Here is a 16,767-nt window from a genome sequence, read left to right on the forward strand (position 1 = left end):
ATGAATTTGTGGTACTTCAGGAGTCAGACAGCACACATCAAAATGAGAGAGAAATCTTCTTTATTTGCCAGCAAACAAAGTAGAACATCAGCATTAAGTCTCTTCTTCTCTTTCTCAGCTCTCTGTGTCTTTGTGGCTTCTGTCTCAGCTGCTTCTCTCCTTCTGCTGTCTCTCCCTCTGTCTGTTCCTTCTGCTCTCTTTCTTTTGTCTGTTCCTTCACTTGCAGAGTGAAAGTTAAAATAGTATTTGAGCACCTTTAAACCCTGGATTTTTAAACCAGAATTAACACTTAATATGATTTCTTATATATATAATTATGCCTATGGCTGCCTCAGTTAGGGTGGAGGACTTTGGTCCTGGGAACTGAGTTCGATTCCCACTTCAGGCACAGGCAGCTCCTTGTGACTCTGGGCAAGTCATTTAACCCTCCATTGCCCCATGTAAGCCGCATTGAGCCTGCCATGAGTGGGAAAGCGCGGGGTACAAAGGAAAAAAAAAAAAAAACAGGGCATGTGGAGTATGAGTCAGTCGATCTGATTTCTTGCTGATGCTCCCTTTAGTACTGGCATTGTACCAAAGAGAACTTCCTTCTAGAGTCTGTAACATGTATAGGCAACTTATCGAGGTGTGTTTGGAAACTCTTTTCTATCAAGCCTGTGACACCCAAAATGATGGGAAATATTTCTGTATTTTTCTGCCCTGCTCTGTGTCCTGGACCATGACTATCTACCGATCACTCTGAAACAAACACACACACAGTACCCCTAAACAAAGTTGAGATCATTATTACTACTCACTTTCACCCTCCCGACACACATGCAATACACTGAGGACAACAGTCTGCAGGGCAGTCACCATTTAAAGATATTGGACAAGTTACCTGGATATCTTTTTAAGTGGATTTTCGGTGACCACTGAACTTGTGATCTTAAACTTAAATGGATAAGATATCCCTCCCCCCCCCCCCTCCATGATATTCAAATCTATTTAACTGACCAGAAGCAGCCGCTGACTGGTTAAATAGCACATCAGCGCCTAACTGGATATTTAGTGGGAGATAACCGATTATCTACCTATCAGCCTGGCAAGGCCTCAGAAATAATTCAGTACAGTCACCCTAGCTTGTGAAATTCATTTTTGTTTGGTTTACTATCTGACTTTAGACATATGTCAGAAAATAATAAAGGTACTGAAACTGCAAGTTATTAGATAACAAGTTTTTAAAAAGGCATACCATATAGACAGTGGCGTAGCAGGGGGGGCTGCCACCCATGGCGGGGCGGTTCGCCATTGCACCCCCCGACGCCCAGCTCCCGCACCCTACCTTTAAAAAGAATATTGGGAAGCGCAGCGCTTCGCGCCTGCCCTGCACGTAAAAGAAATGTGGACCGTCGGGCCTTCCCTCGCTCTGTCCCGACCTTGCGGAAATAGGAAGTTGCGTCAGCGGAGGGCGGGACAGATAGAGCGAGGGAAGACCTGACGGTCCACATTTCTTTTACGTGCAGGGCAGGCGCGAGGCGCTGCGCCTTGCCTCCCGATATTCTTTTTAAAGGTAGGGTGCGGGAGCTGGTGGGGGGGGGGTGTCGATTCGCCGAGGGGGGGGGGAGCTGGCAGGGAGCGCCCCTCCCGCCCCCCCCCCTTGCTACGCCACTGCATATAGAATAACAATTATAAATGTATACATCTCCCACATCTTTACTCAGACCCATTTTTATAATATCTGCTTGCTTTAAACTCTAATACGTTATTCAACATCTCTATGTAACAATAAGTGATTACGTTCTAATCTATCACCACCAAGAATGATTTATTGTAAGCCACATTGAGCCTGCAAAGAGGTGGAATAATGTGGGATACAAATGCAATTAAATAAATAAGTACTTTTAAAGAGGAAAGGCCTCGAGAAACCCCCATGACTGATAAAAAAGTCTATAAGGGGTTGGACTTCCTCATCATCAGCCCAAAACCTCTAAAATGGCTGAACAGGAACTTAACACTTAGCCCAGTGAATAGCCGGTCTCTGTGTATTGTGCTCTCTCTGCGTTCCTCAGATGATTTAAATCGTGATCATTTTCTGACATTCATCTGACTGATTCAGGTATCTCACCCCTACGTTAATATTTAATTGACTTTAGACATAAACATCTTTTTTACTTTTTTAACATTTTTTTTATTTATAGAAAATGAAACATACAATTCAAGCAAAGTATACACCTTGTATAGCAAAGCTTCCGAAAAAAAAAAAAAGAAAAATCAAACACTATAAAAGAGGAAATAATAGGAAAAAAATAAACTCCACTAAAAAGGAGGGTCCCAATATCAGAAATCGGAGGAAAATTAAAGGAAATTACACTTGGCAATATGGTAGATTTATCTTAATACCCGAAGTTTCAAGCATACTCTTGCACGTCACCCCACAGCAATTGCCTGAGCTCATACCAGAAACTACCCTGGTTGCCAGAAAAGATGATAAATGGGAAGTTCCCAAAAAAACCTATTTCACTCCTGATGTCTTGCAATACATTACGTAAGATTGTAGATGAAATGAGGCTTGCTGAGTGCATCAGTAACAACTGATGCCTTTTCTTCCAGGTCTCCCATGAGATATCAGCAAAGACATATATATCTCTTCCTCCCTTTAAAAAAATTATTTCTATTAAAAAAAAAAAAAAAGTTTTCCGACAAGTTGTCCTTTTGAGCACTGTTAACCAAAATCACAACTAATGTAGCTAAATCAGCGTCAAGAATAGAAGATTGTTCCAAAGAATCAGTTGTCATAAAAGTCTAATTATCTATAGACTTCTTTTTCTTCGGCAGATAGTAAACTCTAACAATGGTTGGAAAAGAGTCTTCTAACGATAGGAGGCAATTCTTAAAGGAATTTCTATTGAGTACACATGTACGTGACTTGACATTACATAAGGCCAATTCTTTGACTGGGAGAATTCAGCTACACACACCTTACGTGCGTACCTGATGCTTTAATTGGCATTTTATGCACAAGCACACTAATCTATAAGGGGATGCAAGGGGACATACACGTGGATGGAGCATGAGCGGGCCATGGCCATGTCGTCTACTTCTGCATGTACCTTATAGAAAGCTATAAGAGGCATGCATTACATGGTGCTCTTAGGCACGCCAACTTATGACAGCCATAATGTAGGTGCATCAATGCTGACCCAACACTAGGATTCTACAATGGAATGTTGGCGTCAACATTCCGTTATAAAATTTGTGGCCAGCACCTGACATCAAGGTGCCTAACTTAAGACACCAAGTTCTAGAATTGCCCCCCATGTGCATACGTGTGCTCATACCCACATAAATGCCAATATTTTGGCTACGCACTGGTCTATAAAAAAATTGCCTAAAGGCATTGGTGGGTAGTTTGATGATGAGAGAACAAATGGACAGAGTTTGAGTGAAGTGTAGGTGGGGCACACAGTTACACATATAAATGATTAGAATACTATAATTTATGTAAGTGTTAACAATTTAGACACGAGAAGTATAGGTGCATATTTAACCTGTTCCACTAGTATTCTGTAGAAGATGATAGGCCATATAGGGCCATAATTGGTGCTGTCTGAAAATCTTTTGCTGAGCGAAAAAAACAAAACTGAGGATTTGAGGGGACTCCAGCATACAGGGACTGCTCTGGGAAAGCAGTTCTGTCCTGGCACCGTCTGATGATGTCATCCACTTGTATGCCTGCCTGAGTCCTGCTTGTTGACAGAAAAGCTTTTGCACGCTCACATCATTGTAACTTCCCTTTCTCTTTGTAATTGTGCAGATGGCCTCTGATACACTGTATTTTTCTTCATTTGTTTTCATTTCTGCTTAGTAACCACAGATGGTCAGGTTAAGAACCTGGAGTGCTACAATGATTATGACCGAGAGATGGTTTGTTTGTGGGAGGTGGAAGATTTGACGAGCTGCAGAGACCAGTATTTGCTAACGTATGAACGTCTGAACAATCCCCAGCCGTAAGTACTGTACAATCGATTAACTAATTGAAAATCCACCGAGAGAGACAAATAATCAAAATCTCAAAAAGAGTCAATCTCTATAATAACAAAACAATGTGTATTGAAGAAACACTAGTCTGGTTGAAAAGTTGTATATTATATCTTTAAAATTGTTTTGGCAAGAGCCTGGAGAGTTCAGTTTAGGCTGCAGCCACAGCCGAGCGTTTAAATCAGTGAGACATGACGCTATAATGTGGCTCACTATATAGCTCTATACATCATGCTGTACTCTCATGCATTCCTCTATTTTTGTGTATGAAACTATAACCACTGCCATAAAGTGACGTAAAGTAATTAAATATGAAGTATGTGTGTTGATTCAGTAAACATTACAAACTAGTAAAAAAAGGCCCATTTCTGACACACATGAAACTGGCGCTAGCAAGGTTTTCCTCGGCTCCCCTGCAGCCACCCATGTCCAGTGACCCTCCTCTCCCCCTGCAGCCACCCATGTCTAGCGACCCTCCTCTGGACATGGATCAGCTGTGAGGCATGTTTTGTTTTTCTTTTCTCCTGGGTTCTGAAGTTGACATCATAATGGCTACGGTGATGTCAGCCTGATCTACAGAGCCTAGCAGACCAATTCGGAATGAGCCACGGTCCCAGGCAAGTCAGAATGTTGGAGGTGAGAATCGAACATATAAATTGCGAGTGACCGTACTCACCCGCAAATGCGCAGTAGAGACTTTCCCTCTCTGTTTCGCCCCCGCGTCAATACGTGATGACGGGGCGGGACAGAGAGGGAAACTGCGCGAAGGAGAGGGAGGGAACCGCCGAGGTCGCTGCTGCCCCCCCCCCTCCACCCGCCTGGCCCGGGCCCTCTCTTCGCAATTCAACTTGCAGCGCCGAAAACACAGCAGGCAGATCAGCTGAGCTGCCATCGGCCTTCCTTCCCTGTCTCTGTCCCGCCCTCGCCGACGTTACATCACACGAGGGCAGGACACAGGCAGAGAAGGAAGGCCGACGGCAGCTCAGCTTATCTGCCTGCTGCGGTTTCGGCACTGTAAGTTGAATCGCGAAGAGAGGGGCCGGGTGGAGAGGCGGCGACTCCGGGGGGGGGGGGACGGTAGCGGTGACCTCGGGGGGGGGAGGCAGGGACGCGGGCGACCTGGCGAGGAGGGTAGCTGGAAATCTCACCCGTTTAATGGGCATAACGGCTAGTCAAACATATAAATGGCGAGTGACTGTACTCACTTGCAAATGCGCAGTAGAGACTTCCCTCTCTGTCCCTCCCCCGCGTCAATACGTGATGACGGGGGCGGGACAGAGAGGGATTGGAAACTGTGCGAAGCCGCCGACTTCGTTACCGCTCCCCCCCTCCACCCGGCCCGAGCACTCTCTTTGGTATTGAACTTACATCGGCGAAACGCAGCACGCAGAACAGCTGAGCTCCAGTCGCCCTTTCTTCCCTGCCTGTGTCCCGCCCTCGCCGACGTTACGTCACACGAGGGCGGGACACAGGCAGAGAAGGAAGGCCAATGGGAGCTCAACTGATCTGCGTGCTGCCTGCGTTTCGCCGATGTAAGTTCAATACCGAAGAGAGGGCCCAGGCCGGGTGCAGGGGTGGTGGCGGCGACTCCGGTGGGGGCCAGCGGTGAGGGGAGGGGGGCCTTGCCAAAACCCCATACTAGCCCGTTTTAACAGGCTCAACTGCTAGTTATTATATAGGATAATTAGGAACCTCAACTCGCCGGGTGAAAACTGCCACCCCCATGAGAGTAACCCCAATTAGGTGAGCATACACTGATTCTTTATACAAGGTTGAAGCGTTGGAAAATAAAAGTCAACAAGTGCAGACTTATCTGAATTCAAAGCTTCATCGATAATGCGCTGTGAATTTTAAACATACTGACAGCATCTGTTGTATTCCTTTTATCATTGACAGCCTACTGCAAAGGAGTTGACCAAGCAGTGTTGTAAAGACTTTAGTTCTCTTCTGTATCCGAATGATAGACTGTTCTCTATCCCATCCTGTCATTCTGTCAATAACGAATGGGTGCAAACACCACCTGACTTTTCCACAGCTTTTGACTTTGGCAGAAAGCTGTTTGGCAGTTGCCATATTAGGCCATGTGAATACAAGAAGTTAGTCAACAACTAACTTGTGGTGGATGCTTGGAATGCCCTCCCGCGGGAGGTGGTGGAGATGAAAACGGTAACGGAATTCAAACATGCGTGGGATATGCATAAAGGAATCCTGTGCAGTAGGAATGGATCCTCAGAAGCTTAGCTGAAATTGGGTGGCGGAGCAGGTGGGGGAAGAGAGGTTGGTGGTTGGGAGGCGAGGATAGTGGAGGGCAGACTTATACGGTCCGTACCAGAGCCGGTGATGGGAGGCGGGACTGGTGGTTGGGAGGCGGGAAATACTGCTGGGCAGACTTGTACGGTCTGTGCCCTGAAAAAGGCAGGTACAAATCAAAGTAAGGTATACACATATGAGTTTATCTTGTTGGGCAGACTGGATGGACCATGCAGGTCTTTTTCTGCCGTCATCTACTATGTTACTATGTAACAACAAAAATATTGTGGCACCTTTTTTATTTAGGAGAATCTTTTCAGAGTTTCACGCCCTTCATCAAGTCAAAACACTTCCTTAGAAAATCCATTGGTCCTTCAGTAGCATACAACCTTTACAAAGATCCTCCATCAATGCTTCTGTTTACTTGGGAAGCAGAGTCCCAAGAGCTTCCCAGACGTTCTAAGGCAGCAAAAATGCATATTCGCAGCCAGTCGGTGTGACCCGAACACGACCAACCCAAAGCTAGTCCAGTTCTAGGAACTCTGTGTGTTGGTCTTGGAGAAAACTGGAGTCTTTGTAGGCTGTGAGATCTTTGAAAGAGCTAAGAAAAAGAAGGTGATGTAGTACATGAGATTTTCTGACCACATAGACCTCTTCTTTAGATGTGAAGACTCTTGTATAATCTCCACAATTTACTTAATCTCTAAGGGAGCTGATTATATCACACTAGTAAAACATGCCCGTTTCTGGAGGAAATGAAACGGGCGCTAGCAAGGTTTTCCTCCCGAACCCCCACTCCCTACCCACCCCTTCGGCATTGTGAAGCCACTGACCGCCATTGCTCCGCACCTCATCAACGCACGCCACCTTCGTCCACTGACGCCATTGCTCCGCCCTCGATCTTTGACGCCATTGCTCCGCCCTCCGACGTCATCATGTTTGACGCAAGGGCGGGGCCCAGAAACAGTGATTTCGGTGGCTTCACCACCACGAACCCTTCGAACCTGAAGGAAGTGCCCGCAGGAAGTGACACTGACATCAGTGTCCTCAGAACGTTGAGGGTCAGTTTTATTATATAGGATTTCAGTTTCAAAAATATCCTAAAGGCATTTTTTTGCATTTTGCTTTTATATTAAAACAAATTCATGAAGATGAAAGCACATACTTAGATTAAATTGTATTTTATTTCATTTTTTTCATTTATTTACATTTGCTTGACCACTCTTTGCAGCAAGGTGGTTTACAGCTCAGAACCAAAAGAGAATAAATGAAATAGGGAAGCAGGAAAAAAAGCACTAAGGGGCCCTTTTGCTAAGTTGCGCTGGAAAAATGGCCTGCACTGATGTAGACGCGTGCAAGGCCGTGCCTAGGGTCTCTGGCGCCCCCTGCAGAACATCAGTTGGCGCCCCTCAGACTATCAATTGGCGTGTGTGCGCCCCCCCCCCCCCGGACTTTTAAATTTACCTCCCTCCGACGTCTGCACAGCGTCAGTGAAAGCACTGCCTGTCTGACGTCTCTCCACCAGCCCAGCCTTCCCTTTGCTCGTTCGTTCCCTCTGTGTCCCGCCTTCTTCTGACGTCATTTCCTTGAGGGCGGGACACAGAGGGAACGAACGAGTGAAGGGAAGGCTGGGCTGGTGGAGAGACATCAGACAGGCAGCGCTTTCACTGACACTGCGCAGACGTCGGAGGCGAAGTGAGGTAAATTTAAAGCGCCGGGGATGGAGGGGAGCGGAGGAGTAAGGTTTAAAAAAAAAAATACAACACGACGACGCGGCGCCCTTGAAGGCAGGCACCCCCCTGCAGCGCTTACCATGTTGGCACTGCCCTGGACACGTGTATTGGACGCGTGCAGGTCCATTTTTCAGCGCACCTGCAAAAGCCTTGCTCTCTTTCATCTGTATCCCACATTATCCCAATAGATCAGGTTCAATGTGGCTAACAAATTATTGAGACTAAACATTTCAAAAACTTTGTGTCATTGGCAAATTTAGTTAACTCATTAGTTATTCCCATTTCTAGATCATTTATACATATGTTAAAAAGCAGCGCACGCAGTACAGATCCCTTCTTAATGTGAAGCCGTTGTTTTCTCTAATCCAGGATCGCCACCTTCTGCCAACTCCTTTGATCAACAACCACCCCCTCACCTTCTCTGACTCCATGAAAATCCACAGCTTCGTATTTTTTTTTTTGTTTTGTTACATTTGTACCCCGCGCTTTCCCACTCATGGCAGGCTCAATGCGGCTTACATGGGGCAATGGAGGGTTAAGTGACTTGCCCAGAGTCACAAGGAGCTGCCTGTGCTGGGAATTGAACTCAGTTCCTCAGTTCTCCAGGACCAAAGTCCACCACACTAACCACTAGGCCACTCCTCCACTGTTGCTACTATTTGAGATTCTACATGGAACGTCCACTAGCAACATTCCATGTAGAAGTCGGCCCTTGCAGATCACCAATGTGGCCGCGCAGGCTTCTGCTTCTGTGAGTCTGACGTCCTGCACATATGTGCAGGATGTCAGACTCACAGAAACAGAAGCCTGCACAGCCTTCTACATGGAATGTTGCTAGTGGAATAGCAACATTCCATGTAGAATCTCCAATAGTAGCAACATTCCATGTAGAATCTCCAATAGTATCTATTTTATTTTTGTTACATTTGTACCCTGCGCTTTCCCACTCATGGCAGGCTCAATGCGGCTTACATGGGGCAATGGAGGGTTAAGTGACTTGCCCAGAGTCACAAGGAGCTGCCTGTGCCTGAAGTGGGAATCGAACTCAGTTCCCCAGGACCAAAGTCCACCACCCTAACCACTAGGCCACTCCTCCACTGTTGCTACTGTTTGAGATTCTACATGGAACGTTGCTATTCCACTAGCAACATTCCATGTAGAAGTCGGCCCTTGCAGATCACCAATGTGGCCGTGCAGGCTTCTGCGAGTCTGAGGTCCTGCACATACGTGCAGGACGTCAGACTCACAGAAACAGAAGCCTGCGCAGCCTTCTACATGGAATGTTGCTAGTGGAATAGCAACATTCCATGTAGAATCTCCAATAGTAGCAACATTCCATGTAGAACCTCCAATAGTAGTAACATTCCATGTAGAATCTCCAATAGTAGCAACATTCCATGTAGAATCTCCAATAGTAGCAACATTCCATGTAGAATCTCCAATAGTATCTATTTTATTTTTGTTACATTTGTACCCTGCGCTTTCCCACTCATGGCAGGCTCAATGCGGCTTACATGGGGCAATGGAGGGTTAAGTGACTTGCCCAGAGTCACAAGGAGCTGCCTGTGCCTGAAGTGGGAATCAAACTCAGTTCCTCAGTTCCCCAGGACCAAAGTCCACCACCCTAACCACTAGGCCACTCCTCCACTGTTGCTACTATTTGAGATTACTGCAATTCACTTCATGCTGGTCTCCCTCTATACATCAAGCGCCTTCAGCTCATTCAATTGATTGCAGTTAAACTTTTGCATTTGGCTCACTTTTTTGATCACATCAAATCACTACTTTGCTTGGAACACCGGCTGCCGGTCTCTGCACATATTAAGTTCTTCCACTGCAAACTTTAGTTGTACCTTCCCTCCTTTCCTTTTGTCTAACAATTTCTCAGGAATCATCTTTCAGCTTTGTTGGTCCCACTCTCTGGAATGACCTCCCACCCCTTCTCTGCATAGAAACCTCTCAGTGGCGTACCAAGGGGGGGAGGTGGGGGCGGTCCGCCCCGGGTGCACGCCGCTTGTGGGGGGGGGTGGGGTTCCGCAGCGCGCGCCTGTTGCCCTGTCTCAGTCCGAGTTCGCAATTCGCATGTGTTCACTGCTCCCTCTGAGTCTGCCCCGGAACAGGTTACTTCCTGTTCCGGGGCAGACTCAGAGGGAGCAGTGAACACATGCGAATTGCGAACTTGGACTGAGACAGGGCAGCAGGCGCGCGCCGCGGCACCCCCCACCAGCGGTGTGCACCCGGGGGGGGGGTGTCATTTCACCGGGGTGGGGGGGAAGAGGTGTCATTTCGCCGGGGGGGGGGGGGGGGGGGCGCGTTGGCGATCTGCCCCGGGTGTCAGCTAGGGTCGGAACGCCACTGAAACCTCTTATAGCAAATCTAAATCACAACTAAAAACCCACTTATTCTCTGAGCGCATTGGATAATCTTCATTCTATTGTCTCCCCCCTCATTTATTGATATGTTGTCTCATAGTAGATGATGGCAGAAAAAGACCTGCACGGTCCAACCAGTCTGCCCAACAAGACAAACTCATATGTGCTACTTTTTATATATACCCTACTTTGATTTGTACCTGTGCTCTTCAGGGCACAGACCGTATAAGTCTGCCCAGCACTATCCCCGCCTCCCAACCACCAGCCCCGCCTCCCAACCACCGGCTCTGGCACAGACCGTATAAGTCTGCCCAGCACTATCACCGCCTCCCAACCACCAGCCCCGTCTCCCACCACCGGTTCTGGCACAGACCGTATAAGTCTGCCCAGCACTATCCCCGCCTCCCAACCACCGGCCCCGCCTCCCACCACCAGCTCTGCCACCCAATCTCGGCTAAGCTCCTGAGGATCCATAACATGAGGTATGTTACGATACTACATATACATACATGATCTTGATCCTCCCCATTTATTTTATATTAGTACTGTAAACTGCATAGTAGGGTGTATCAAGCCCCCTGGAAATAAATGCAATAACTCTTAAGCTTGTATATACCTTACCTAGTTATTCTACTATTCTTTAAAGGAAAACAGGTTCCTCCTTTCTTTTATAGAATAGGGTCTTACCGCACACCTTCCAGACATCTAATTCTGGAGCTGCCAAGGGGGCGATCCACTCAGCGGGAGATTTAGGGGCTGCCTCCAGCCCACCCCAGCTCCGCCCCATCCTGCCCACTGCTCCACCCAACTCCACCCAAAACTCCGTCCATTTCTGTGCCCCAGCACAGCTGATTCACAGCAAGCGGCTACATGAATGGTATCCCCGTCCGGCGTCAGCGGGGAACGGCTTCCTAAAATGTCATCTCCTGCTGGCGTGGGATCAGCGGTAGCAGGAGCTGGTGCTTTATGACGGCGCTTCCTGCTATCACTGGATGGGAGGCGACTCCAGCAGGAGATCCCGATTTCTCGGCGGGAAATGAAAGCGGGGGAATCGGCAGGTCTGTAATTCTGGTTGCCCCATTATAGAATTGCCCCCATGTGCATATCCATTCTGATACTTAAAAATTAGATTGACTAGAAAAGTACTCCGGGACCAGCTTGAGAAGCATGAATAACAGCCCACATACAGCTGTCTGTGCTGAAAATGGGGGCCATTTGGGGAGGAAACAGGGGTTGGGACAGCATAGTACAGGCGTCTCATGGAAGCTCTGTACGTACCAGTGGCGTAGCCACAGGTGGGCCTGGGTGGGCCGGGGCCCACCCACTTAGGGCTCAGGCCCACCCAATATTAGCACACGTTTAGCGGTAGCTGGTGGGGATCCCAAGCTCCGCCAGCTGAAGACTCCCCCCTGATGGTAACGAAAACGCTACTGTCCACAATACCGGCACCTGCGCATGCTCAGCTTCGGCGCATGCCTGCTACAGACTGCCAAGGTGGAAAGGAGTGTTTTTTTCACCAGCTGAGAATTTTTTTTTTTTTTTTGGAGTGGGGGGGGGGGGGGGTGAAAGGAACACTTGGTGCCCACCCACTTCTTGCCTAGGCCCACCCAAAATCTGTTGTCTGGCTACGCCTCTGGTTCATACACTCCCATGGTTCCTTTGGTACCTACTATCTTGCAGGGATACAATCAAGAGCTACAAAGTATCTAGTTTCTCATGGCTTCCAAAGATTGAAAGTGAAACTCTGCAGGGAATTTAGTTCACAAACCCACAGGTACTTCGCATCCACCAGCCTGCAAATACTGCACAGGGTTTAATTACTGCCCTCTTTATGAGTGCAAAGGGCACATTATGAATAAGAAAACAAACTGATTGAATGCGTCTATCTCTGCAGATCTCACTGGAGAAACGCCCACATCCAAGAGACAAAACTGAAAACATTTTACGTTGCATATTTTATTTATTTCATTTTTCTTTTTAACTTAAAAATATTTCTTGCACGCCATGCCGATCTATGCAAAACCTTGTTTGCAGTGCCCCAGTGTAACGTACAATTTATAAAAATATACAGACCATAAACACTACATGAAAACACACACCCCATTAAAAAATATAAACAAATTCACAAAACAGAATCATAATATCCAAAAAGTCAAAAGATAATCATCAGCTACTTTTATAAATAAAAATGCTTTAAGCTTGTTCTAAAAATCTCCAGTTTTGCCTTTTTATGTAGCTCCAATGGGAGCTTATTCCACATTAGCGAACCTGCTGCTGAAAATGCCCCATGTAAGCCGCATTGAGCCTGCCATGAGTGGGAAAGCGCAGGGTACAAATGTAACAAGAATAAAATAGATACTATTGGAGATTCTACATGGAATGTTGCTATTCCACTAGCAACATTCCATGTACAAGGCTGCGCAGACTTCTGTTTCTGTGAGTCTGACGTCCTGCACGTACATGCAGGACGTCAGACTCACAGAAGCAGAAGCCTGCACAGCCACATTGGTGACCTGCAAGGGCTGACTTCTACATGGAATGTTGCTAGTGGAATAGCAACATTCCATGTAGAATCTCAAATAGTAGCAACAGTGGAGGAGTGGCCTAGTGGTTAGAGTGGTGGACTTTGGTCCTGGGGAACTGAGGAACTGAGTTCGATTCCCACTTCAGGCACAGGCAGCTCCTTGTGACTCTGGGCAAGTCACTTAACCCTCCATTGCCCCATGTAAGCTGCATTGAGCCTGCCATGAGTGGGAAAGCGCAGGGTACAAATGTAACAAGAATAAAATAGATACTATTGGAGACTAGTAAAAAAGCCCCGTTTCTGATGCAAATGAAACGGGGGCTAGCAATGTTTTCTTCTGTGTGCATGTGGGAGTGTGTGTGTCCCTGCCCTCTGGCCTCTCTCCCCTCCCCCCTCTGAGTCCTTCACTGTTACAGAGCCAGCGATTTGATTTCGTGCTCTGCTGTTTTCCTTCACTGACTGTGTTACAGAGAGGGCGGGGCAGACACTCATAGGGAAACCGGATATCTCGCCCCCTTCACACTTCCGGCTGGAGGCTTCATAGAACGTTGGTGTTGCTTTTTATATAGAGAGATTCTACATGGAATGTTGCTACTATTGAAGATTCTACATGGAATGTTGCTATTCCACTAGCAACATTCCATGTACAAGGCTGCGCAGGCTTCTGTTTCTGTGAGTCTGACGTCCTCCATTGCCCCATGTAAGCCGCATTGAGCCCTCCATGAGTGGGAAAGCGCGGGGTACAAATGTAACAAAAAAAAAATCAGGGCCTATAATTGCCAATTAATTATTATTATTATTTATTATTTGTTAATTTGTATCCCACATTTTCCCACCTATTTGTAGGCTCAATGTGGCTTACATGGTACCGGAGAGGCATTTGCAGACTCCGGTGTAAACAAATACAAAGTGAAATTGTGGTAAGATAAAATTCATGTGGTGTAGCCACATAAGGGAATCGTGCCATGGAAGGGTTGTATTATGTCAATTCCTTTTTTGTGTGTGTGTATGTGTGTTGCAGAGATCAAGCATTTATGTTAGATTGGTAGGGTATGCCTTTTTAAGCAGGTAAGTTGTTTTTGTTTTTTTAGTGTTCTCCGGAAGTGTAGGTGGGGTAGTGCAAGTTTAGGTACGTTCATGTTGATTCAAATGTGTTTCTAGTTGGTAGGTCGATCAAGTCTGTCACGTATCCCGGGGCTTCACGAAGATTATTTTGTGAACCATAGTGCAGATTTTGAAAGCAATGCGTTCTTTGATTGGGAGCCAATGTAGTTTTTCGCAGAGGGGTTTTGCACTTTCAGATCGTGTTTTCCCGAAGTTGAGCCTGGCTGCTGTGTTTTCAGCGGTCTGTAGTTTCTTTAAGGTTTGTTCTTTGCATCCCGCATAAATTCCATTGCAGTAGTCTAAATGGCTTAGTACCATTGATTTGTATTAGGTTGCGAAATGTTTCCCTCGGGAAGAATTGTTTCACACATTTGAGTTTCCACATTGGGTGGAACATTGTTGTGGTTTTCACTTGGCTCTCTAGTGTTAAGTTACGGTCCACTGTGACGCAGAGGATTTTCAGGCTGTCTGAGATAGGGAGGGTGTAATCTACTACTACTACTATTTAGCATTTCTATAGCGCTACAAGGCATACGCAGCGCTGCACAAACATAGACGAAAGACAGTCCCTGCTCAAAGAGCTTACAATCTAATAGACAAGAAATAAATAAAGTAAGCAAATCAAATCAATTAATGTGAACGGGAAGGAATAGAGGAAGGTAGGTGGAGGTGAGTGGTTACGAGTCAAAAGCAATGTTAAAGAGGTGGGCTTTCAGTCTAGATTTAAAGGTGGCCAAGGATGGGGCAAGACGTAGGGGCTCAGGAAGTTTATTCCAGGCGTAGGGTGCAGCGAGACAGAAGGCGCAAAGTCTGGAGTTGGCAGTAGTGGAGAAGGGAACAGATAAGAAGGATTTATCCATGGAGCAGAGTGCACGGGAAGGGGTGTAGGGAAGGACGAGTGTGGAGAGATACTGGGGAGCAGCAGAGTGAGTACATTTATAGGTTAGTAGAAGAAGTTTGAACAGGATGCAAAAACGGATAGGGAGCCAGTGAAGGGTCTTGAGGAGAGGGGTAGTATGAGTAAAGCGACCCTGGCGGAAGATGAGACGGGCAGCAGAGTTTTGAACCAACTGGAGAGGGGAGAGCTGACTAAGTAGGAGGCCAGCAATCTGGGGTGTTGCTGATTGTGGGGTTCTCCGCGTTGTGTTGGGCTGAGATGACGAGACTATGTTTTTTTTCTTGAGTTTTAGTTGAAATGCATTTGCTTAAGAGTCCATGTTTAAGCTGATCTTGATTTCTTTGGTGATTTCTGTCAGCTTTAGATTTGTAAGGATTGTATATTGCGACATCGTCTGCATAGATGAAAGGGTTAAGTCCTTGGTTGGATAAGGTCTTGGCTAGGGGGGGTCATCATTAGGTTGAATAATTAAGCAATTATTGACACTGATCGGAATTAATTAGAATTTACATACATAACTGTCTAAGCATATTCTGTACAGTGATGCGCATAGCCTAAAAGGGGTCATGAATGGGTAGGTCACCATGGGCATTTCTAAAATCTATACACATTGTTATAGAATACACCCAGACCACGCCTAATTTAGTCAAAGACATTTACACCAAGTTTTACTTTGCGTAAATGCCCACAACTAAATTTAGTCACATAGACGGCCGCTCGGTGTATTCTGTAAACCGCACTAAAATCCTACCGTATAAATGAAGAGTGACCATGCGCGGCACGTCACAAATCTCTTCCGAATTCTGAAATTGACCGGCGAGCACCTGGCGGGCGGGGATCGTCTGACAGCAGCTCCGAGACGCACTCCGTCTCCGACAGGTACGAAGAGCTGCTGCCTTCACCGCTGTGACCCGGGCGCTTTCCTCTGCCACCAGCCCCCGGGGCGGCATTCCTGTGCGGGGGCTCGGCTGCACCTGGCGTTGCTCCGACCGCTTTCTTGCCCGTTTTAATGGGCTCAACAGCTTGTTTAAGAGTATTCTATAAAGTACATCTAAATCGAGAATGCGCCCAGGTGTTTTATTTATCCCCGTGGAATTTTTAAGGCATAATATATAGAATCTAGCCCAGTACCTAAAACGTAATTTTCTCCATTATAGGCAGCCAGTGAAGACACCATGGGGCTAACTTTTGAAAGAGAAAAATGGCACAAAGTGGCAGATGGACTTTTTTCTTTTTTTCATAAGAACGTCCAAATCACTTTGAAAGGGTTGTGTCGGCAATGATGCACAGAAGCTGCTAGTGCGGCTTAATAAATAAACCCCTTTATACTTTAAAATAATTAGGTTTACTGGGGGAGAAAAGGACCTTTTTTTTTTTTTTTTTTTTTAATTTATGAGAAGTCTTTATTAAGTGTATAGTCAAAGGGTACATAACAGGTTACAAAATGCCACCATAACATTACAACGTCTTGCCCATGATAACCAACACATGAAACGAGCGGTCCCTCCAACCCGTACATATTAATATATGCAAGTTCAACTTCAAAACTTTTTAAAATTTTTGTGAAAATAAAAGTATAACGTCCCCTCCCCCCCACCCCAATAGCTCAATAATACCTTCTAATTATCCCTCCCCCCCCCCCAAGAAACGGGAGCCAAGGCTCCTCGAAACGTAATTTATGCAGAACAGTGTGATATGAATGGCTCCCAAATAGATTCCCAAACACGCCTCCGGTGTCTACGCTCTGCCAAAAGACGTTCCATCTCACAGATAGACCACATTTTATGAAGCCACTTCGTTAGCGAGGGAAAGGACCATTTCTTTTATTTTAGAATTGCATCGGCAACAGGGGGAAAAACGATTTAA

The 16,767-nt window shown here is 46.3% G+C and overlaps 1 protein-coding gene across 4 annotated transcripts in view; it reads left to right on the forward strand.

The window, feature by feature from the left end:
* The window catches only part of IL4R (interleukin 4 receptor), a 69,096-nt gene that overhangs the window by 30,285 nt on the left and 22,044 nt on the right, over positions 1 to 16,767 (forward strand). For all 4 annotated transcript variants that reach the window (XM_030212890.1, XM_030212892.1, XM_030212891.1 and 1 more), the window contains one exon: positions 3,848 to 3,989. In XM_030212890.1, coding sequence (XP_030068750.1) covers positions 3,848 to 3,989 — 142 coding nt within the window. The remainder of the gene's footprint in view (positions 1 to 3,847; positions 3,990 to 16,767) is intronic.

The sequence above is a fragment of the Microcaecilia unicolor genome, chromosome 8 (genome assembly GCF_901765095.1).
Source record: "Microcaecilia unicolor chromosome 8, aMicUni1.1, whole genome shotgun sequence".
NCBI classification, from domain to species: Eukaryota; Metazoa; Chordata; class Amphibia; order Gymnophiona; family Siphonopidae; genus Microcaecilia; species Microcaecilia unicolor.